Source organism: Fukomys damarensis, unplaced genomic scaffold, assembly GCF_012274545.1.
Source record: "Fukomys damarensis isolate Sample0158 unplaced genomic scaffold, DMR_v1.0_HiC HiC_scaffold_21, whole genome shotgun sequence".
Taxonomy (NCBI): domain Eukaryota; kingdom Metazoa; phylum Chordata; class Mammalia; order Rodentia; family Bathyergidae; genus Fukomys; species Fukomys damarensis.
In genome coordinates, this window is record NW_022900933.1 from 16,473,156 (window position 1) to 16,498,147 (window position 24,992).

At 38.8% G+C, this 24,992-nt stretch overlaps 1 protein-coding gene across 3 annotated transcripts in view; it reads left to right on the forward strand.

Moving 5' to 3' along the window:
• Lin52 (lin-52 DREAM MuvB core complex component) overlaps nt 1-24,992 on the forward strand; it is a 97,500-nt gene that overhangs the window by 70,005 nt on the left and 2,503 nt on the right. Inside the window, exon 6 of one of the 3 annotated variants that reach the window (XR_004518316.1) lies at nt 21,794-23,613. Coding sequence is in view for 2 of the 3 variants with exons in the window: in XM_033766681.1 (XP_033622572.1) it covers nt 21,794-21,882 (89 nt within the window). In the remaining variant the exon portion in view is untranslated. Of the gene's footprint in view, nt 1-21,793; nt 23,776-24,992 lie in introns of those variants that run through there. The other 2 variants (XM_033766681.1, XM_033766682.1) reach the window with 2 other exon arrangements.

Genomic DNA, 24,992 nt, shown 5'->3' on the forward strand with positions numbered 1-24,992 from the left:
TTTTTTTTTCTTAGTGGGGATCAAATTCAGGACCTTACACTTGCAAAGCAGGCCTGTTGCCTCTGAGCTAAAGACTAAGACCCCAGTCTGGGGTCTATTGAATAAGTCTCTATCGAAGATTTGACTTGAGCCTAAAGGCTTTTTATATCTCTGCATTTATTTTATTTTATTTTATTTCATTTCATTTCACCAGTGGCCTAGAGTTTCTACTGGGCATGGTGGTGCATGCATGTAATTCCAGCACTCGGGAGGCTGAGACAGGAGAATCGCCATGAGTTCTAGGTCAGCCTAGGCTACACAGTGAGTTCAAAGTAGCCTGAAATACATAGCAAGACTGTCTCAATCAATCAGTCAATCAAACAATCAGTAATACATACATACATAGTTTGCTTCGCTTGCCTGGTTATTCCCAGATTGTAGTTTTCTTGAGGTTCAGTTCAAACATCGCCTGCTTTCTAACACTTTTCTTTTCTCTCCAAGCTAAGCCTTCTGCAGGGTTAATAATTGCCATTTCTGCCCTCATAATGTGGGCTTTCTTCAAAGATCTTCAAAGCTTTCTTCAAGCTTTATGACAAAGCTTAATAAATATTTCCTAGGCTGCTAGCTCCAAGGCAGGATGGCTTCACAGGGAGACATAATGGAGGAAAAGCTGCTCTTGTCTAGGCAGCCAGAAAGCTCAAGGGTAGGGAGGAGCTAGAGAGTGAGATAAACCCAGGCACATCCCAGTGGGCCACCTTTTCCAAAGGCCTCATCCTCCTAACAGCCAGTCACCTATGCCACCCCGATAATTCAACACTTGCCAAAAGCCACACCTATGAGCACATGAAGCTCTTGGTGGACATCTAGCTGTAAACTCTTACAGGAGATAGAGCTATAGTTTGGGTAAAAATTCTAATGCTGGGCTGGAAGTGTAGCTCAGTAGCAGAGCACCTGCCTAGCTTGGACAAAGCCCTGGATGTGATCCCCAGTACAGAAAAAACAACAATTCTAGTTCTTTGGCTAAATGGTTTTAACTCCCCCTTTTATTGCTCATATTTTATAGCTCATATGCTAAATGATAATGTCCCTCCCCTTTTTTTGCTTTACATTAAAAAACAAAGTACTCTGTGATCATAATTTTGAGAATATATTAAAAAAAAACCTGCCTCATCTGTTAGTAATTAATTAGATCCACTTCTCAGCCTTTTGGCTAAGTTTGGCTAAATGGTTTTAACTCCCCCTTTTATTGCTCATATTTTATAGCTCATATGCTAAATGATAATGTCCCTCCCCTTTTTTTGCTTTACATTAAAAAACAAAGTACTCTGTGATCATAATTTTGAGAATATATTAAAAAAAAACCTGCCTCATCTGTTAGTAATTAATTAGATCCACTTCTCAGCCTTTTGGCTAAGATCTCGTATAAACAAAGTACTCTGTGATCATAATTTTGAGAATATATTAAAAAAAAAACCTGCCTCATCTGTTAGTAATTAATTAGATCCACTTCTCAGCCTTTTGGCTAAGATCAAGTATAGTAATGAATTAGAGCTTCAGGAAACTGGAAACAAAATCAAAAGTCCTGGAAAATATAGATTAGTGCTACTCAAGTGTTAGCATGCATTAGAATCACCTGTAGGGTGTGTTAAAATATGGGCTTCTAGGCTTATCCTAGAGTTTCTCAGTTGAGAGATCTCAGATAAGACCAGAGAATGTATATGCTTAAGATCTGAAGTAATGTTGATATAGTTGATCCAGGGACCATCTTTGAGAACCACTTATACAGCACATTAACCTCCCTACAATACTTCAGAATATTGAAATAAAGTCTCTTCCTCATCAGCCCACCTGACTCTCCTGTAAGGTGTTTTATTTTTATTTATTTATTTTTCCTTTGGTACCAGGGAACTTGGGACCTTGCACTTGCGAGGCAGGTGGCAGAACCACTGGGCTAAATCCCTGGCTCTTTATTTTGTTTTCTGAGACAGGGTCTCACTATGTAATACAGGCTGGCCTGAAATTCAGGCAGTCCTCCTGAGTGCTGGGATTTACAGGCGTACACACCCAGCTAAGTGTTAAGTTTCAAGGATGCATACTGTTAACACACCGTATAACATAATTTTCTCACTGAGCATATTTTGTGTTCTAATTATTTTAATCTAGTGACTCATGAGTGTTTTAAATAAGATATTCAGAAACATCTAAACTGGATATTATGGAAAAACAGAGGTTAACTAGATATTATTTCTAATCAGGAAGATAACCACTACCATGTGACTTTGTAAGTAGACAGGTCATGCAATCCCATTCTTATCTGATTGCAATGTGTTTTAAATGAAATTCACAAGCAAGTAAAGACAAATTGTTAGGCCTTCATACTTGTCATGATTAGAGAAAAAAGTTTTAAAATTAAAACTTATTGGATGCATATACTGTACATTGTACATGTTTTCCAAATTTGTTAGGGAGATTATCTTTAAGAGTTTCTTCCATTGATGAATTTATTGTCCAGTCAGATTGAGGAAATGAACCATTTTCTCATGGGGGTTGGCACATATACATAACATGTCTTAATTCTTTTTTCATCTCCTCTCACTCCTCTACCTTCTCCCTCCCCATTTCTTGATCCCCTTTCTGTTTGAGAAAGAGCTTTCTACTTATCTTTTATTTTGCTCTTTATTTAGATTTTGGGTTTCTCTTATAAGAGAAACCACGTGATATTTAAATTTGTAGGTCTGATTTATTTCACTTAACATTATGGTCTCAAGGTGCATCCATTTTCCTTCACAGAACTCAAGTTTATCTTTCTTTATGGCGGAGGAGTACTCCATTGTGCATAAATGCCACGTTTTGTTTATCCATTCATCTATAGATGGATACATAAGCTGCTTCAGAGATTTAGCTATTATGAATTGTGCTGCTATAAACATGGTATGCACAATTCACTGCAGTTTGATATCTTTAACATTTTCAGGAAGATTCTTAAAAAGGGAGTTTCTGGGTCAAATGGAATTTCTAGCTCTAGTTCTTTGAGGAAATTCTGTACTGATTTCCATAGTGGTTGTACTAGTTTACATTCCCACCAACAGTGTAGAAGAGTTCTTTTTCCCTTTGTTGCCCCATTAGGATTTGTTATTATTTGATTTCTTGATGATGGCTTTTTTTCTGGAGGAAGGTAGAGTCTCATTTTAATTTGCATTTCTCTAATGGCCAGAGATATGAACATTTCTGCATTGTGTGAAAGTGTCAAGCCGAGATTTATACCCACATGGTACTGACAGGTTTTGCATATGTTCTGTCAGCTAGGCTAGGAGTACGTTTCCCAGAATTGCCTTTTTAAATTTTTTAATTTTTTTTTGGTACGGGGATCAAACCTGGGTCCTTGCATGTGTGAGGCAGGCAGCGGACTGAGCTAAATGCCCGGCCAGGTTTTGCATATGTTTACCTGAGCATCATAGAGGGTATAATACACCCACACCACTCTAGGATTTGTTTTTAAAAGTTTTCTTTTGATTTTTCTGGTAAAAGTAGCCCAATTCAGTACAATGGCACATGAAAAAACAGATTTGTGAGTTTTGGAGGAGGTCAGAAGTCAATGATCCATTATAGTAAAATATATGTTCTCAGAAGAGTGATGTAGGTGAGTGATGATGATGATTATAATGATCGTAGTGACGGCTTTGATGTTGGTCATGTGAGCCGAAGTACCTGTGACACTGAAATGGAACAAGAATAGACTGATACAAGGCTGGGAATTTAGCTCAGTGGTTCTGCCACCTGCCTCACAAGTGCAAAGATCCTGGTTTGATATCCCCAGTACCAAAAAATAAAAAATAAAAAAAAAGACTTATACAGACACAGGGAATGAAGACCTCCTTGGTTCAGAGGAAGAATAGCAAGGTGAGTACATATTTGACTAGACAAAATGTTTCAAAATGGCCACACAACCAAATGGAATGATCCAGTATTAGAACCAGGTCTGAAAATATAGTAGAAGTCTTGGCAGGAGTGAATTGTATTGGACAAAATGCTAGCATTGCCAATCAGTGTCAGAAATTGTAACAGATGAAATGCTGTGAAATGCACAAAGGCTGAAGTACAAGTAAAACGTTCTGTGTGCAACAATAGCCATATTCAAAAATGTATTTATTATGATACCTCACTAGCTGAACTAAAAGCATTCATGTCTGCTGTATTTAGCAGGGATTTCTCATGATAATCACAGGAATGTAAAAGACTTATGGAAAAGCTATGGGTCAAAATATGATATATTAATATATGCCCTTGTAAATGTTAAGACTTATTATGCTTTCAATTTAGAAATTTACCCTGGAGGGCCAGGGATTTATGTCAGTGGCACAGCACCTGCCTGGCAAGCATAAGATCCTTAGTTCTATCCCCAGTACCAAAGAAAAAAAGAAATTTACCCTGGAACTCAGCCATCAGGTCCTTATTCGTATAGTAATAAGCTGAATGTAGCTGTGAAGAACTTGTTGCACCCATCTCCCAAACTAATCAGAAGGTAATATTCAACAGTTGGTTTATCAGTTTCCAATCAGTGTTATATTTGCTAACAGAACACAAATTAACCAGCGCAGGAACTGTATGCAGGAACAAAGCAGAAATTCCAAATAAAATGTTACAATTTCAGAACAGAGAATTGAATAGTACAATATTTGGATTTCAGAAAGATTTACATTGGCCTCATATATGGTGAAGAGAAACAAGCAGGTACTGCTCATGTCAATATTGCATCATGATAGAAATATTGATAGGGAAACCTTGAGAAAATGAAAGCCTGAGATGGAAACTTTCTACAACAAAACAAAGGTAGAGTAGATGTTGTTGATGAGTTATGCAGCAGCTATGATGTCACTTGAAACACAAAGCATTGGCCAATGGTAGTAATTTACTTTATCCTAAACATGTGTGGCATAGTTTGAATTTACAAAGAAAATAACTAAGCAAACTAATGCAAAATATGATGGAGAAGTTTTCTTAGATGATTGCGACTGGATCTCATAAGAGATCATTTACAGCAGAGGAAAAACAAAATGTTTCTGCCCAGGGAATTTCATAAGAAAATTGTGGAGTACACTGGTGAGCTGACAGATAAACAGGTAGGTGCAGCATCCCAAAGACCTACTACTACAACAACAGGAAAACCAAAAAGATGTCATCTGTGCCCTATAAGAAAACAAAACATATGTGCTATCAGTATAAGCAATACTTATGTACGGAACATGTAATTTTCATGTGTGAAGATTGCCTTGGCTGTGACAATTGAAGCAAAGATTATTTTTGTTGTAGAATGCTATTGTTATTTCCATTGTAGTTCATATAGGTTTTGTTTTGGTTTGGTTTGGTTAGGTTTGGTTTGGTTTTTGGTACTGGGGATCAAACTCAGGTCCTTGCACTTGCGAGGCAGGTAGCAGCACCACTGAGTTACATCTCCAGCTCTCACATAGGTTTTTATTTCTGAAGATATTTTTTAGGTTTTGTAAGCAAGTACACAGCTGGTGTGGAAATGTTGATGTCTATTCTAAGCACTCATTACATATTTGATATTTTATTGGTATATTACTTTCTTATTTAGTTATGATAATTGCAATAAAAATTTTTTTTTGTAGAGTGCTATTGGTATTTTCATTGTGGTTCATATAGGAATTTATTTCTGCCCAAGTTTGATCCCTGGTACCAAAAAAATGCATTTCTTTATTTTTGTGATTTTTTTTTCCTGTTAAGCACTCATTGTTTAATATAATAAAACTCAAAATTAAAATTGATAATTCATCAATAGAAATATTCTAAAGAATGAATGTAGGTTTGACATACTCATGTGTCTGTGTGACTTTATGACAAAAAATGTGTTATGCTTTGGAGATTGACCTGTAGTTCTCTATTTCAGTTGGATCCTAGTCTGGTTTTGGAATAAGGATAATGCTAGGTTCCAGGAATGATTTTAGGAGTACTCCTTCCCTTTCAATTTCAGTAAAAGAGTTTGAGGAGTGTTGGCTTTAGATCTTCCCTGAAGTTCTTGCAGAATTCAGCAGTGAATCTGTTCAACAAAGAATCCATTTTTTTAGTTGGTAGGTTTTTTATTACTGCTTCAGTTTCATTGCCTGTTATTGAATAATTCAAAGTTTTTATATCTTCTTGGTTCAGTTTTGGTAATCTATGTATCTGGGAATCTGTCCATTTCTTCTGAATTCTCCAATTTATTGGAATACAGGTTTCAAAGTAATTACTAATAATCTTCTGGATTTTGGTGATGTCCTTTGTGATTTCATCTTTTTCATTTCTAATTGCATTAGTTTGGGTCTTTTCTTTCCTTTGGGGAATAAGATTGGCTAAGGTTTCTCTGTTTTGCTTACTTTTTGAAAGACCAGCTCTTTGATTCATTGCTTGTTTGTTTGTTCTCAGTTGCATTAATGTCTGCTCTGATCATTATAATTTTCTTCATGGTACTAGCTTCAGGTTTAGATTTTTCCTGTTTTTCTAGGATCTTGAGATACATGGTTAGGTTTTATATTTAGGTTTTTGTGATGTGGGCATTCACATATGTAAACTTCCCTCTTAGTACTGATATTATCATTTGGTTCTAGAAACTAATTTCTTCTTTGATTTCTTCTGAGACCCGTTATTTAAAAGTATGTTGTTTAATTTCCATATTTTGCATAGTTTTTGTGGTTTCATTTACCATTGATTTCTATTTTCACTGCACTGTGATCTAATAAGGTCTATGAGATAATTTTGCTTCTTTTGCATTTATTTAAACATACTTTATTGGCTAATAAATGGTCTCTTTTGGAGAAATGAACCATACATATATAAAACTACAGTTCAAACAATTAAAAATCAAGTTATCAACTAGGACAAGTAATTTGTTTTGAATTGGATAAGTCATCATCTGAATTATAGAGTGATCAAAGTAAAGTAGAATTAGTGAAGTTATCATTTATATACATGAATATTGAGAGTGTGAGTGTTTAGGAAGCCTCTGTGAGATGTGTAAACTTAATGAAATTCAGTTTGACTAGTGAAAATTTAACTTAAGCTGTTCCTTTTGTAATTGATTAGCTACCAGCCTGGACTAAACCTTAAGGTTAGTCCTGCTACGACTTCAAAAGTATCTTCTGAGGGCTGGAGATTTAGGTCTGGTTCCACTGCCTGCTTCAAAAGCACAAGATCCTGAGTTTGATCCCCAATACCAAAACAAACAAGCAAAAAACAAAACAAAAAACAAACAAACAAAAAAGGCATCTTCTGAGAAGATTAAATGAATTAAGGATTTATTCCCTCCACTTTCCAAGAATCTTATAGAAGCAACATGTTGAGCCAGTGAACTTCGCTCATAGCTGTTTCATGGACAAAGTGGAAATTATGCTCTTAGAGTTGTCAGTATGATTACTTAAATAATTAAGGGAGAGAGAGGTTGGAAGGCAGCAGCTTTATTACTAGGCTAAACTTGAGTTCAATTTGGTAGATTTAAAAATACATATAATCTGCTTTTGATTATTGATCATGTATAATTTCTTTCTCATTCAAAGGATTCAATGATGGAAATAAACATTAGTGACATGAAGAGTTACCCCCTTTCTAAAGCTTTTCCTGTCCAACCATTTCCGAGCTGTCTGCAGAATTAATTATCCCCATCTCTGTTCTCTGGCCTGCTCTTCCCCGAGTACTCATTCATGTAGCTTCTAGCCCTGTGAATTATATTGTGATGTGGAGTGATAATGAGAAAAGGCTGTATTTCCAGAGAAGTATTTGATGAGGTTTTCTTTCTACTATGGAAAATTTTTAAGCATATACTAACAAGAGTGAATGTATGAACCCCGACTTCAATAATGGTCATGTTGCTGCTATTCTTCATTTGACTCCCTTATATTATACTTTTAGTTGTGCTTATGTTGTTTGCACAAATATTTTAAAGCTTTCTCCCTTCATACCATTTTCATCCATAAATATATTAGTATGTATTTCTAATCAAGAAGCTCCCCCACAAAAACTTCTGCTGTCACACTGAATAAAATAAAATCTGTAACAGTGTCTGTCTGATTCAGTACATGACCAGTTTGGCCCCAAATTATATTTTTAAACTATTTGTTTGAATCAGGGTCTTGAGAAGGTCTGCATGTTGCACGGGTCAGGTTTTTTAATTGTTCCTGTAACTATACTCCTCATTACCTCTGGGTTTTTGTCTTCTGCTTCATAAAAAGGAACCCCATGATGTTCTCTTAGTTCCAGGTTGAGTGAAGATTGGTGGTTTCAGGAGGTATTAATCTGTTCCTTTTCGTAATAGTGAAAATAATTATTATTCTTATTAAATCAATATCTCTGACTTCCCTAAAATACAGTAAAAACAGGAAAAGCTGGAAAAATACTATATTTTCCCTCTTTTATTTATACATTTTTAGAAAAATGAATTGAAATGGCTGAGAGCTTTTTAAAAAATATCATTGATATTTGATGTGCTTTGATCTATTAAAATCATTATTCTCTTTCACTTCAAAACTATTTCATCATGGGGCTGGATATTTAGCTCAATGGTTCCACTGCTTGTATCGCAAGCACAAGGACCAGAGTTCGATTCCCAGTACCAAAACAAAACAAAACATTTCATCTTTAGTAGGTATCTCTTGGTATCTCTTCAGGTTGACTCCTGTATCTTTTGACATGACCCTAGTAATATTTGATAACTTTGCTTTCACGGATGTAAGGATATCCCTGGTTCATGTACTTCTCCAGACTTGAAATCTCATTCATTTCTCCAAGGAAGCCTGGTTTCTTTTAATTAGAAATCTGGGCATTAATATCTATTGTTATTGGACAGTCATTGCTTCTAGGCCTTCTCCATGAACAAAGTTGGTAAATGGGGTTTGGGGGATTTTTTTAAAAAAGAAAAAAATTAAATATTCTTGTTGGTAGTATGTCCAACTAATACTATATCTGATTAATTTGTTTGTAAGGAAAAACGTGTGTTGATAAGAAATAAGATAATTGAAGAGGATATCAGGGAACATTTGAGCAGAGACATGATGAATAAAAATGTTTAACACAACCATTTTTTACTTCCTTACTGTATGCCCAACAGTATAAAGGATTTTTTTTCCTCTTTTTTCTTCTCCTCCTTTAAAAAAAAAATTTTTTTTTTAGTAGTAGGAATTGAAACCAAACATCACTGAGCTACATTCGTAGACCCTTTTTTTACTTTTTTGAGATAGTGTATCACTAAATTGTCCAATGAGACAGGGTATCACTAAGTTGCTTCAAACTTATGATCCTCCTGCCTCAGCTTCCCAAGTAGCTGGGATTACAAGGTATGGATCACCATGCTCATTTTCTTGTTTGTTTTTTAATATGCTACCTGGTTTAATTGCCCAAGACTACAAAGCCTATTTATATGTCCCAATTATTTTTTGGGGGGTGCGTTTTGAGACAGGGTCTCACTACTTAGTTGAGACTGACCTGGAACTCACTTTGTAGCCCAGGCTGGTCTCAAACTCACAGCGATCCTCCTGCCTCAGCCTCCCAAGTGCTGGGGTTACAGGTGTGAGCCACCACGCCCAGCTTATATGTTCCAGTTTTACAGATGAAAAAAACAGATACTTAGGAAAGTAAATTACTAGTTCATGGTCATCAGATTTGGAAACTAGGGCTGGGATTCAAATCATATCTACGCCTAACTTGAAAGCCAGGTAATATACGCCCTGAATTCTATATTGCCCTGCCTTTCTTAACCAGGGAAGAAAGTAGAAAATATTGAGTTGACAAATGGTTGAAACTCTTGTTTTAACCTGGCAGAAATATGTATTTGGCTTTTTCTCTTATAGCATTGCTTATGTTTATGAATACAAATTCAAAATATATATGCTTGGTTTATTTGTGAATATTTTTTGAGCAAGAAAAACAGAGAAATATACCTTTTTGTCCAAGCTAAATAAAACAATTTCAATGCCTATTTTTATTGTGTTTTTAAATGTTTTTGATTGAACGATAGTTCTGTTTTTAAAATAACTGTAGCAAAAATATGCTGTAGGTATTTCTAAACTTTTAAAATGATTTGCCTTCTAGGCCAGGTATGATGGTGCACTCCTGTAATCCCAGCACTTGGGAGGCTGAAGCAGGAGATTTACCACAAGTTCAAGCCCAGCCTGGACTACATAGTGAGACCTTGTCTCAAAAAAATAGAATGAATATTTTTCAAATTCTGTAAGCAAAATAGTTTACAAATGTTTGTTGAATTAACGTTAGTAAGTAGAATAACCAGAACACGGTATAGGGTTCTGTAAATAGCCATAAGGTGCAAACTCGAGGGGGACTTTCTTTTCTTGTACCAGTACTCATTAAGAACTTAAATTTTTTGTCTTAAGCCTCACAATAACCAAAATAACTAAATACTGGTCCCCATTTTACGAGGAAGGAACTGAGACATAGAGAGGTAACATGTTTTCTTGAGACAGCCATCTAATAAACAATACATTTAGACATAAGATTCAAATCCTATGTTGGGACAGAGAGCTCAGTGGTGCTGCTGCTGCGCCGGCCTGGCAAGCGGAAGGTCCTGAGTTCATTGGAGGCTGGGGGATGGAGCTGGTATTCAAATCCTATGCAAGCAAAAGTTTTCTGCTATAAGTATTTAAAGTTCATATCAAACAAGCAAAAAGCTTATTGAGAAAATATTTCTGTATTATTTTCTAGTATTTTATAACTTGATTTCTTTTCGGTACCAGGGATCGAACTCAGGACCTTGTGTTTGTGAGGCAAGTGCAGCACAACTGAGCGAAAATCCCTGGCCCTCTGGTATTTTAAATTAAATCCACAGTATTGTCCAATGAACATGTGTGAAGATTTATAGATATTTTCTTTGGTGTCTTAAACTACAAGTAGCTGCAGTTAAAACCCACATACTAATTTAAAAAACAAGGCCACCTCTAACAATATTAAAATATGATATTATGCCCTGGTAAAAGAAAAATTCTCCAGCAACTATGGGAATGCTTATACCACGAAGACAGCATCTTAAATCTTTATGCAAGTCATACACAAAGTGTAATTGGATGAAAAAAATAGTGGTGTGAATAATTACCTGTTCACAGCCCAAGACACTTGATGTATCTTAGGCCTTAGTGTTTGTTGGATTTTGCAGTTTTGTATTTTTTTAAAGTTCTATATCTCTGTGTGCTCTACTCCATGTCAGATCTGTGTTCTTAAATTGTAGAGTTCCATTTAAAAAAAATAATCTCAGCCCCTCCTTCCTTCCCCCTACCCCCCACATTCATTTTGTATAATATGGTAATGATATCACCGTAGCAGTAATTACGGGTCATCTTCATTTCTTTCATCTCTGCCTGTTCTGATGGCTTCATTCCTTTGACGGAGAAGATTTGGCTCTAGATGCTATGATTATTTTGTTAAGCTTTATTCGAATAGACAGGAGTGAGAGAAATTAATCAATCCAAATGCAATTAGCATCATGTTTAACCCAGTGATGGACGTCTCAAGGTGAAACAGCCAGGGGAGTTTCAGACATTATTATTCAATCCAGTGGTTCTTATCTAAATTATAATCAAGAGAGGTTTTTATTGGCTTCCCAGTGTGGAGATGTAACTCTTTCCCTGCCCTGGGGGTCAAGAAGACTGGCCTTTCATTCTTCCTAGACTTAAACTACTACAAGCATCTCAAAGTGGGATGAACCAAGAAGTAATGTTGTCCTAATATCCAAGGCATTTGGAATGATCTGCACTGGGATCTGGGTCTGATTTTCCCTATTAGTAGAACCCAGCCTATGACTATTTCACTATGTCTAAATTGGAGCAAATATTTTGTGTACTGATCAAGTCATTTTGAATAGTTGGTGTATCTTAACCTTACACAATAGATTATTATTTCTGTTCTTTATAAATGGGGATAGAGGGTGAAGTTCCTAGTCTTTGATCATAATAAGTGTTTCTACCAGGATGTATTTGAAAAGGCCCTAAAACATGAATGTTCTGCACAAATTTATGAGTATTAATAAAACTTCTAGTCCCTAGGGTATTAATCCATTGCTTTGATCTCATCCCCTTTCTCAGTTGGGCTTTACCTGGGAAAAGGGACAAAGTGAAGCTCTGTAATAGGCCTGTGAGGCCCTTTGAAAGCAAACAAAATACAAATAAGTAGTTAGCTCTTGTTTCTTGAATACAAATCTTTGAGGGTTTGTTGCTTGGGGTTTTTTTTCAGTAGAGAAGGGGATGATAAGAAAGACTGGTATTAGATATTTGAAATCTACTTTTGTCTTGCTCTTAAAAGAGGGCAGGGCAAGAAGAGTTGATGGAGAGACACAGGCTTTCTCTTGAATACATTTTTCAAATGCCTGACAATTAAGAGTCATCTTCTTCTGCCTTCAATCTTCAGGCATCATGGCAGACACTTCCCATATTTTATGTTCCTGCTTGATGTTTTATATTCTGAAAATAAGTCGATGTGTGGCTATTTCTATCCTTTTCCCCCCTTTGTTATGAAAGCTATTAAAATTATCGTCCATATTGGGACAGTCCAAATTTCTTTACTTGCACATTGAGTCTGGACTTTGCTTGCTCATATTACTTTGGGGATAAAAGTATCTGGAAATAGGCCTAACAGTGATTTGTAAAAAAATGTTTAATATAAAATTATTTATCTGAAGTCACTAGGGAAAACACTGTTCTTTAGCCACCCCACCCTTCTGTTAGAAAAAGTGTTAGATGCCCCATAAAAAGAGAATTTGGAAAATACGCTTCCAAGAAAGAATTTTTTGAGAGTTTTGAGGATGAAGATTTTTGTATAGCATGTAGGCTGTTCTTTTCTCAGATATATAGTATTTCAACTCCCTTTTTAAAATGCTTCTACCCAAAGAAATTTATGCAAAAGCCTCAAGACTGTTCTGCTGACCTGCAGGTGCTACTTTTAGTATTTTAGAGAAAAGTAATATTTCTTACCAAATGCTTTCATTTGTGGATAATTTATCACAGGAGTTGAGAATGGTGATCAGACTTTAGTACAATTATTCCACTTGCTGAGGCCACCAAGTGCCCCAATGCACTAAAGCATCAAGACAAAGTGCTCCTCCTCCAGTAACACTGTGCCCAGTTCCCAGGTCCTTTTGCTCTCGATGCTAGCACCAGCTGCTCTCATATCAGAGGCATTCAGAAGTGCTTAGTCTTTGACTTGAATTATCAATCACTTATGGTCCTTTCTGTGCAGAGATCTGGCACTGAGCTGGAGCTTGGTGAAGAAGCTGTTTGGCAGGCTGCCTTGGAACCGCTGTGCATGTGCCAGCTCTGAGCCATAGCTGGAAAACTTTTCCATATCCCTGTAAGATAGCAGTCAACCTTATGAATCACTCTACTTTTTTTTTTCTTTTTTTCTCTCTCTCTCTCTTTTTTTTTTTTTTTTTTTTTTTTTTTTTTTTTTTTAGACACCTTCTTTGGGACAAGGTCACCCTGTGTAGCCCAGACTGGCCACAAACTCACAGTGATCCTCCTGCCTCAGCCTCCTGAGTCCTGGGATTACTGGCCTGCGACACCATGCCTGGCTCATTCTAGTTTCTTTTTGTTCTCCTCTAATGTACCAAAGTACCTGTTAACAGCTTGCTCCACCTCCAAGACATTTTAGCTTTTGAGAATAGTCTTTATCAGAAGGCATGTTATTAGCTGGCCGTAGAGACATGTGTCTTTAATCCCAGCATGTGAAAGGCTAAAGCAGGAAGATAGAGTTTGGGGCCAGTGTGGGCTATGTAGTGAGCCCCGGGCTATCCTACACTATGAAGCGAGACCCTGTCTCTAATGTCTTGTACACAGGGAGTGGAATGTCAAGGTTTTTTTCAATATTTAATTTGTAAATATTCTTCAGATTTACCAGCCCCCGCAAAAAACATCTTGCCTGTTGTAGTAGGCATTCCATGCGACTGATTTCACTAGTCAGCCAGCCGCCCCTGCAACTTTTCTTCTGCACAGCATACACTGATGCCTGAGTCCTCTTGTTGTACCTGTTACAATGCATTCAAGGTTTCAGGGACCAAAAGAGGTTTTTTTTTTGTTTGTTTGTTTTTGGTACCAGGGATCAAACTCCAGCCCTTGTGCTTGCAAGGCAGGCACTGGAACCACTGAGCTAAAATCCCCAGCCCCCAAAAGAGTAATTTTTAAAGAGTCAAAATTATAATTATAATAATTTTTTACAAAGTATCTTTTGTGAAGCTAATTAAATAACCTTTTAGCATAGTGATTTAAACTAAACTAACCAGGATTTTATGTGTTTATTTTTTTGTTTTGTTTTGTTTTTTGTTTATTTATTTGAGACATGGTCTCACTATGTAGTTGAGACTGACCTGGAGCTCACTTTGTAACCCCGGCTGGTCTCGAACTCATAGTGATCCTCCTGCCTCAGCCTCCTGGGTGCTGGGATTACAGGCATGCACCACCACACCCGGCCATGTTTTTCTTTTTGCTAGAAGTAACTACTGGTATAGTTAAGGAAGGTAGTAGTACTTGACATTAATCCAGCAGAGTTTGGTTTGTTCTTGGTACCAGGGATCTCAGGACCTTGCACTGGTGAAACAGGCGGTAGAACCATTGAGCTAAATCCCTGGCCTACTCCAGCAGAGTTTGGGAGTTTGTTTTGTTTTGTTTTTGTTTTGCTTGCATTACCATAATGTTCAGTTAGTTTATGGTAGAAGAAGTGGAAGCAAGTAATGACAACAAATCACTGAGAATAACGAAGTCTGTTGATACTGAGCATTCTTCGGGACTCTTTTTCCCCAGCACTGGGCTGAGCCATTTGTGAGCTTGGAGTAGTTATCGAATGGAGTTAGCCACAAGTCCATGTTGAGGTCACCAGCAGTGTTGTTCTTGAAGTTCGCTGGCTTTTCCCACAGGGGTTGTTAATCCACCAGTGTATGTGCATTACCCGGATGCCAAATGTTTGTTACTTTTGTTTTGCATTTCAAGATCTTTTGAAAATAAATAGGCTTCCTTTTGCTACTCATAATACTGCGTAATTTGTCTTATTCGGGTGCAACCGGGTGCCCCTTGTGAGAGGACAGCTGAGAGACTGCAGTGCCTGCCGTGGCTGACAAAAAGGCCAGGGAAGGAGTCCAGACTGAGAAAGTGGACATACTAGTTTGAAGGTGGCAGGGCAAGATAGTTCCGTGGTAAAGTTTGAGATCGAGGTGTGTGCCACTTAGTAAACTAATAAAAGCCTGTTGTGAACAACAGCTTATCCATAAAGCAGGTCAGATTCCAGTTTGATGGGTGGGCATTTAATGAGACAGACACATCTAGAAATAGAGTTTGAAGATAGAATTAATATGTTCTAGCAGCAGGGGTGTCTGCTGTAAAGGGAACCTGTTATTTACTCCAGAACCGTGTTCCCACAGACAAGGAACTCTCTGAATTAGACAGCTACAACTTGGTTGCACTATATCCTTTTTGTTTGTTTGTCTGGTTGGTTTGTTTGTTTGTTTTTTGTACCTTGGATCAAACTTATGTCCTTGCGCTTGCGAGGCAGTTGCCAGAACCACTGAGCTAAATCCCCGGCCCTGTTTTTGGTTTTTTACGACAATGTCTTGGTACATAGTCCAGGCTGGCCTTGAACTTGTGGCAGTCTTCCTGCTTCAGCCTCCCAGGTGCTGGGATTACAGGTGTGTGTGCCACCACACCTGCCTTGGTCATACTGTATCTTGACAGAGTAGGTTTTTTTATCCTTTCATTTTCCTCTTCTTCATTCCTTTATTCTATTAAAATGACTGGCATATGTGAACAAGTACATTGTCTTAAAAAACACCTACATGGCTGATGATATGTTTTATTCAACATCAGACAGAGGTGGAATGAGGGGATGCTGGTGCTGTAAAATACCCCCTTTCTCCTTTCCCGGCATGCTTATTCAGCTCTCTTTATACTCTGTTAAGTTATTTTGTCCTCATCATTTAACAACAACAAAAAAAATTCTTCTCTACCTCGTTCCATTGGAGAATTTTGATGTTTTTTATTTATCATTATAAAATCAAGGACAATTTTATAACCTTGTTGTACATAGCTATTATAAGTCAGGCAATATGTCTTTAAGTAACAATCCATTACTTTAAGAAAAAAAATGAATCCTTGATAATCCCATGAAGCATCTTGTTGCTTAAATAAACTTATCTGATGGGCTGGGGATGTGGCTCAGTGGTTCCGAAGCCTGCCTCGCAAGCGCAAGGACCCGAGTCCGATCCCTGTACCAAAAATAAACAAATAAACTTGTTTGAAATAAAATAGGTTGCAGTATTTGCATTTAATCTCATTTTAAACAGATGAGGAAGCAGAAGCACAGAAAGATAACCTAAGGAATTGTCACAGTGGTCAGGGTCAGAGCTAAGTGAATCCAATGCTAAGAATCCCATCCCTTTCACAGTATCCTGTTATCCTTGTTCCTGATCACTTACGGTAGATCTCCTAAAAACAACCTGTTGCTGCTCTTCCAGATATAAGGAAACCAGTGTGACTTCTCTACCATGAGATGTTTTTAATTAGATTGCTGAACAGAAATATTTACTTTGGAATTGAAAAAAACACATTATAAGAATTCTTCCGTTTCATTAAAAAGTTACTTAATCTTTATATTGTTCCCTACATAAAAGTCAAGCAGAATTTTATCAGGCAATTGCCTCTAAGTTAAAATCTGGAAAATCCTTCTGTAATGAAACCCATGTGTCATGGGAGAACGTTACAAAGCTCTGGCAGAGAAGGCTGGTTTCCAGAGAGACTCTGCACCCAATCTCGTTAACTAGGGTGCCTCTGGTGATCCCTCATCGCCTCACCAGCGAGAAATCAATCTGTACCACTGAATCTTTTTCAACCAGCCACCAGAAAATTTACTGCAGAGAAGGCAGTTTGGGGCTAGTCATTGTGGAAGGAGAGTCAGAGGCAAGGCTAAATGGAGGATGGAGGAATTGGAGTCTCAAGAGGAGATTATATTAAACCCCGTACCACCATCAGAGCAAGCAGGATGAAGTCCTCCCTTCAGCCCTGACCTCTTTAAGCGTACTCAGGTATTTACAGCTGCCATGAAGCTGACAGCCCTAGAGAAACTACAAAGGGGGTGATAGCAACAGTGTAAATCTGAAAGCTGATTGTCGGTTAGCCATTTGTTATCTTTCAACATGGATACGTGGTCCCCTCTCCACAGTCTACAGCAGTTCACATGTTAACCCTCTGGTGACAGTCTCTATTGTGGCCTTCTCAGTTTATGATCTATGCACTGAACAGGAGAACCTATAAATCACAGCTGGATGTGGGAGCCATGCTTCTGTGTACAGCACACACCCTGGTGGCTAATGACCAGTGGGTTCCTCTCGGCATAGTTATAAGAATGGTAATAGCGTTACATTTCTCAGTTAACAGATTTCACTGACTCTAGATGAAACTGGTGATCTTGTTGTCCCCAGGATTCCATTCCTCTTCCCCCTCTCCTCCCTTCTCCCTTTCTCTTCTCTTTTCCTTCCCTTTTTTTTTTTTTTTTTTTTTTTTTTTTTTTTTTTTTTTTAAAAAAAAATTTTTTTTTTTTTTTTTTTTTTTGTGGGTCTGGGCATCAAACCCAGGGCCTGTGCTTGCTAACCAACTGCTCTACTGCTGAGCTACACCCCCAGCCCCTAGGATAGTTTCCTGTATCATGTACTTAAGAGGAGGGGGAACCAGGAGGGAGTGGTGAATTGGAAGTGCCAAGCTCAAGAACCTTTGATCTTACCTTGGTCATTTGTGTTGGAATTGACCAAGGTGTAACTACTGGAAAGAGAGAAAAAGAAATAGAGCCAGACGGGGAAACAAATATTTTCCTTTGCTATAAGCAGGCAATAGCCAGCTCTAAATGTTTCTCCCTGAGAAATTTGAAATCCTTGAAGGAAGTATTTTAGTGCAATATATTTACATATAAAACCCTACTAGAAGGGGCATGTATGTGCGTGTGTGTGTGTGTGTGTGTGTGTGTGTGTGTGTGTGCGCGCGTGCGCGCATGTGGATGAGAAACGCCGAACAGCAGCAGAAGGCTGTCCCCTTACCCCTAATGGGATTTTGTAGCAGCATGTGCGAGTTTGTTTCAGAAGTCGAAAATGAACAGATGTTGGTATAAATTACCTCTGTGTCTGATGTCTTGCAAATTAAAAGCGCGGTTGGCATCACTAAACAATTTTACTAGGTTTGGGGGGGTGTGGTTTGCAGGCGGTGATTACTGTAGCAAATCGGTAAGAATCTTCACACTGCAGTAGAGCAGGAAAGCAAAGATAAAGAAAAATAAAATAAGGCTCTATGAATTCATCAGAAATGCTAACATCTCTGATGACAAGTGAACAGGAGGGCACGTGCCCTGGAACAGCCCCTGGCTCACAGCAATTTCTCTGTGCACAAAAAGGGGTTGGTGCTTAGGATCTGATTTATAGGGCACAGCCCTCTTTTAGGGAGAGTCTATGTCACACATTCGTATATCTCCTATATGGGACTGGCAAGTAGAGAAACTTTCTCCCCTCCCATGGAGGAGATGATGTCTTTTGAATTACTTCTACTTTTATGGTGGTTTCCTGCAGCTCTGTATACTTGGATTAGGGTGAAGGGGGAGGAATGATTGAGTAGAAAAGGGGCTGTTAAAAGGATTGGTTAAATTCAAGGAGAGCTTGCAAGGGGAGACTTCACAATTTCCATTTATTTTTCCTTTTAAGCCCTTTGTGCCTTCAAATAGTTGAGTCTTTTTAAATTCTAAATTTTACAGTATTCTAAGTCATTCTCTCATTTGGTGGAAAAAACAGCAAGGAACTGGGAGGTCTGAAGGACAACAGCAGAAATCGCCAGTGTTGGAGTGCAGTGCCCAAGGCCCATGGTTGGGGAATGAGGCTGTCTTCTACCTGGCAGAGCTCTGTGTTACCCATGTCTGGTTTCCAGAACGCCTGCTGCTAGCCATGTTGCAAGATCATTTGATACTGAAAATGTTGAAGTCCTTAGTTAGCACAGGAAGGAGTGTAGGTAGGTAACCCATCCTGCAGGAATAAATGATGAGACATATTGGGCCCAAAATATATCCCTGGCCAGGGGCTTAGCTCGGTGGCACTGTGCCTGCCTTGCAAGCACAAGCTCCTGAGCTTTATCCCCAGTACTGCCCACCCGCCCCTCACAAATATATATTCCTGTAGCATGGGCTGAGTGGAAACATTTCTGGGAATGGGTTTTTGTTTGTTTGTAGTACTGGGGATTGAACCCAAAAGGCCTTCACACTGAGATACATCTCCAGTCTTTCTTTTTTTTTTGGTACCGGGGATCAAACTGGGACCTTGCACCTACGACACAGGCAGCAACAGCACTGAGCTAAATCCCTGGCTCTCTGACCCTTTTACATTTTTTTTTTTTTTTTAAATCTTGAGACAGTCTCACTGAATTGCCCAGGCTGGTTGTGCTCTTGTGATCCTCCTGCTTCAGCCTCCCAGAATACGGGGGTTATAGGTATGTACCACCATGCTTAGCTAGGAATGGGGTTTTTGAGATTGCCTGTCTTCTTATTATAATCATTGATTCGTTCACTCAAAAAATGCTGAGTATAAAAAAACATACATACCTCTGAAAAGGGTTCTAGAAATGATTGCCACTATACCGAATAGGTTCATTGTTAATATCAGAAAGAAAAGTAGGAAAAGTAGCATTAACATTCTGTCCATTTTACAGATGAAGAAGATGAGACTCAGAGATACTGTCCAGCCCAGGATGTCACCTGGCTAGTAAATACTACAGCTAGAACTGAGTTCACTTACTGTACTGTGTACTTGGAAGAAGCCTGCACTGCCTCCTATGGGCAAGAATGTACTTGATCAGACTTCCTCCTAGATACTGTAGTTGGAAAAAAATAAAATAAAATACTGTAGTTTGTTCTTTTAATTTTTTTCCTTTTTTTTTTTTGAGACAGGATCTCGCTGTGTAGCCTAAGTTGAACTTAAACTTATGGCAGTCCTTCTGCCTCAGCCTCCTGAGTGCTGGAATTAAAGATGTGTGCCACCATACCTGGCTGTAGTTTGTTCTGTTTTTTTGGTACTGGGGATCGAACCCAGGACCTTGTGCTTGTGAGGCAGGCATGATAGATACCATTGAGCTAAATTTCCGGCCCCATAGTTTGTTCTTGATCCCTGATCTCTTCATTACTTTGGTATTATTTCCATGAAAGAAAAAAATTTTTCTTGCCAGGTAATCAAGGCACATTTAAAAGGAGCCACATAATATAGAGAAAGGAGCCCTGAGGGCCACTAGCTAGTCTTGTTTCTATAGTATAAAGGAAGGAAACTTACATTCATTTTGTTAGACTTTGTCCTTTTGTGTTACCACTCATCCTCATCCAACTAGCATTTATTAAGCAGATGCAGCTATAGCACTAGCCAGTCTACACTCAGTTCTTACACTTTAGTGAAGGAGGACAAGTTTGTGAACAAGTAATTGCATGCAAGTCTTATAGGAACTGTGAGTGTACAATTTGGTATACATTCACCAAGGAAGGAATGACCGATTTGATTGGGGCTAGGATGGGATTGTGGGTATGTGAGGTAAGACCCATCACTGGGGCTTCCACTCCTAACTAATGCAATTCCCTTTTGCTGATTGGTGCTCAGGTACTATCGAGAGCTGGGAGGCACATAGACTAGTTACCAAAAGCCTCCCCATGGCGATGGACTTTGTGTTGTCTTATTTCTTCACTGTGCAAATACACAAGAAACTGTTAAACTTAGGTTGGGATGGAGGAAAGTGAAAGCTTATTTATCTAGCACCATTTGTCTGGACTTGGGTGAGGCAACAAGAAGCCAGAAAAAGGCCTTTCCCATTCCTGTGAGTGCCTCTCTAGCACCTCTCTTCTTTGGGCAGGATAGAGATATGTTCCTGGTAGATCACAGGACACAAGTTGCCCTGCAGTGCTGCATGGTTCCAGACTTCTGGGTGCTCGGGCCAGCCATCAGAAACTTTCAGAATTGTTAAATCCATTTAAGAGATCTGGAAAGATGACCCTGTGGGAGGGGGGCGAAGAGGTTGTTATATTGTATGTGCTCATTGAAGATTTGCTTGACAGAGCTAAAACCGGGCTTCTGTAGTGGCCCTTGTAATTGAGAAATGTTTTACTTTCGTTTTGGAGCCTTATATGTCAGAAAGTAGCTGTGTAAACCCACAGGTAACTACAGCATTCAAAGATTGATGGTGCTGAAAGTCAGAGAAAGACACATAAACCTTGCCTGGCTATATTAAATACCTAAGGACTGACAATGCCAAGAGAGAGAAGACCAAAGCTCTATAAACCCTACTTTATTACACTGTCCACAGATGAACTACACCGAGGGAATGTAAACCTTGTTATGTTATAGCATGCAGGGACTACCACTGCTGAGAGATGGGGTAAATGATCTCTGATTTTGATTTGAGATTATAAATGTCCAGAGGCCAATGACCCAGAAAAGACTCTAATCTTGGTTGGGTTTTAGCTTCCAAGAGCAAACCCCATGAGATAGTAACATGAACATTAGGTTAGATTCTTCAGAGGAAGATTTGGAGGGAATTCCCTGCTGATTTTTTTTAAGGTTGGATGATAAAGTCTTCCCCAATTGGCCTGAATTTTATAGCAGTTGCTAACTTCAGAATAGCTTTATCAAGTTTTAGTTGTCAATAGTAGTTTACTTCCCCCTTTTAGGAGGTTAGTGGTGATTGGATCTGTAGTGGCTGCGAATTGGTATACAGTTTGAATCAATCTGCATTTTTTGAATGAATGAACTCTCCCTGCAATCCTTTTTTTCACATTTCAGGTTTTCTCTCTTTTATTTGCTTTGTAATTCCAGCCAGAGAGATGACACGAGGGAAGTTCCTCAACATTCTAGAGAAGCCCAAGAAGTAGCAGCTGCTTGTGCACAGGGACTGTAACCAATCTCCCTTCCCGGTGCAGTTCTGACGATGCACACCTCATGCTTCCTTAGGAGAGGCTGGATCTGTACCTCCAGGACTGCCCTTCCCTGCTCCTGGCACTCTGCACCTCTGAGGACATTTGGTGTCAAGAGAAGAATCTGCTCTACCCAAGGATCATTGCTGTTATTGTCAATGTCTTAGCCTTGGATATAGGTAACACCAGAGGTCCTGTTGTTCTTAAAGGTCGAAGTTGTGCTTTCTCATTTCCAAAAGCGATTTGGGAGCCCCGGGATCTTGTAGTTGATTTAATACTGTGGTGGCAAAGTCAATTGTGTCATGTTGACTGGATGGGTTCTTTGGAGCTGTACTTGATCTCTTAGGCAGTATTTATGATCCGAGGAGATAAAAGACCTACTAGATTCTGGACCAGACCATGCGCCCTGACCTGTGAACTCTCCAGTCTGTAGTAAGTTCCAAGATTCTCCAGCTGGAGAGACCAGAATCTTCTCTCAAAATATCTGCTTTTAAACTCCTACCCTTCTCATGACAGTCCCACCCTCAGTGTCAGTCATTCCCCCACCTCCCAGCCCACCTTTCTGGTCTGATTCCGGGTCAGGAGATCCTTCAGTAGCTTGAAGTGCAAAAGGCCCATGCTGATTGGGTTGAGTTATCTGTTACAGATTTAAGTGAAAGAGTCAGTATGGCCTGACAGGGAAAGGGCGTGGTTTGTGGGAGTTCCCATTTGAATGAAAACTAGAATCCTTATTAACCTAGTGTGTGCTTTGGGATGGAGACAATGTTCTGTTTCCCCTTGTCCCCATTGCAGCATGTATGAAATCCTTAACCCATATGGCAGAAACACACACATACTCACACACGCGTATGGGTGCAAAAGAGAAAGATAATTTCCTGACCGACATATAATTTTCATGGGGTTCTTCCCCAGTTATGTGTCCATTAAAACCTGAAAAGCTAGGCCTGGGGGTTTAGCTCGGTGGTGCTGTGCCTGCTTCCCAAGTGCAAGGTCCTAAGTTTGATCCACGGTACCAAAAAAAAAGCTCACCCAGGGGTAAAATCAGCAATATAGTAATATATATTCCCTCATGTTTTGAGAAGTGCATAAAGTTTCATATCCCTGTGGGGATAGTCCAATAATGTTGGGACACTGGAAATTTGTAGCCAATTTGTGGTCTCGTATGTCTTGAAGGCACTGCGCTCTAGTTTAACCACTGATTCTTGGGCCAATTTCTGACATTTGTGCATGTTTCCCAAGCTGGAGCTAATTTTTGGTTTTTCTCTTATTTGTGCCTTATGAGTATCCATCCGATTTCACTTTTTGAAAGAAAAAAAAAAAAGCGCAGGACACAAGGATGATTGTGAAAAGGCAAATACTCTGGCTGGTGTGCTTCCTGAAAGGGTCAGGTTTAAAGGCTTTAATTAAGCTTATGATTGCTATTTCTTGATCTCCCTAAATGCAGTCAAAGAATATGTGTGTGGAGGTGTCCAAAATTAGTGCCATAATATCGAATTTTTCTTCCCTCTGTCTTTGAGAGTTGATGCTGTCAGGCACTTTGAAGTGTTTGGGGAATTGAGAAGTATGTGGAAATACTGGGACGTCTCCCCCAAGCCAGTCAAGTCTGTAACCGGAAGCCAAGAGTTGGATCTCTGATCTGCTTTGGCCTCCTCCTTTTACTGTTTGTCATCTTATTCACCAGCACTTAATGTAAGTAGGTGTTTTAGAATTGCAATATTTATTGGTTTTGTATTTGTTGTCCTTAGAAATGTTAATGATGTATTTTTATATTGATAATATAAATTTATGTACAGTATGTATGTGTATGTATTTTAGGCTATTAGAACATTGTACCTTGTATATGATGTCCTCATAATAAATATGTCCCTTTTATAGAAGGGTTTTTCCTCAGAGGGCCATGTTGTATTATTTAAAGTGCATATCTCCCCGAGTTTGATCCCTGGTAGCAAAAAAAAAAAAAAAAATTAACATAAAGTGCATATCTCATTAGAAAATACAACTCTAGTGATAAATATTGTCTTTCCCCTTCGCATCAGAATGGATGGTTTGGGGTTCTGTAGTCATTTGCTTGGTCTCCCAGCTTCCAGTCTGGCCTTCTAGATATCCTGCTTCTTCCTGTTCAGCTCCTTCTGGGACCATTTAGGAACCTTTGATACCTACAGATAAAGATGGCCTCAAATAAAGCCAAGGTCTCTCCTGGAATTTGAGGACTGTCCAGAAAATACTGCTTGATCCTCCAGTTTGGTTTCCTTCCTTTCCCCCGTATGAAGTTTCTTTTCCTGTTACTCTGAACAATTCCTCGTTCCTCACTTAAGGGCCTTTGCCCAGGCCATTGAATTCCTAGAAAATCTCGCTTCCCTTTTGCACCCATTCGGCCTGTTCTTCCTGTAAACTCTTGTTGATCCTGCTGGAGATGATCCTTCCCCCAGAATTCTCACAGCCTTTAAATGTACCATCCCTGTGCTCTCACCACATGCCATAGTATGTTGAGGAGAGCTGATCTGTACCTCACACATCCTAGCAAAACATAAGCTCCTCAAGGTTGTGGCTATCTGTGTACAGATTTGCAGTTAAACATGATGGATTATAAACACATTTTTCTCTGCCTCCTCTAAAACCCTGTGTGTGAAAATCCTTTTCATTTGGTTACAGACCTAGAGAAGAAAAAGTGCTCACTAGTGCTCCTCCTGGTACCCTTTGAGAGGTGATCTGCTCTAGAGCCAGGTTTATGCATGTCTGTAATCCCAGCACTTGGGAGGCTGAGGCAGGAGACATAGCAAGACCCTGTCTCCCAAGAAAAGGAAAGAGAAGAAAATTTACTTGCTCTTGATAAGAGCATGCCCTTCTAGAGAAAGCATTCCACTTTAAAGAAAACAAATTGCTAGTTGGAGCACTAAAAGATCCTCAGATATTTTTTCTTACCATAAAAGATACTTGTCATAGGCCAGGGATGTAGCTCAGTGGCACTGTGACTGCCTGGCAACACAAGGTCCTGAGTTCAATCCCGGTACCAAAAAGAACAAAAAAGGGTACTTGTTATATTTTTTTTTTTTTTTTTTTTTTTTAGA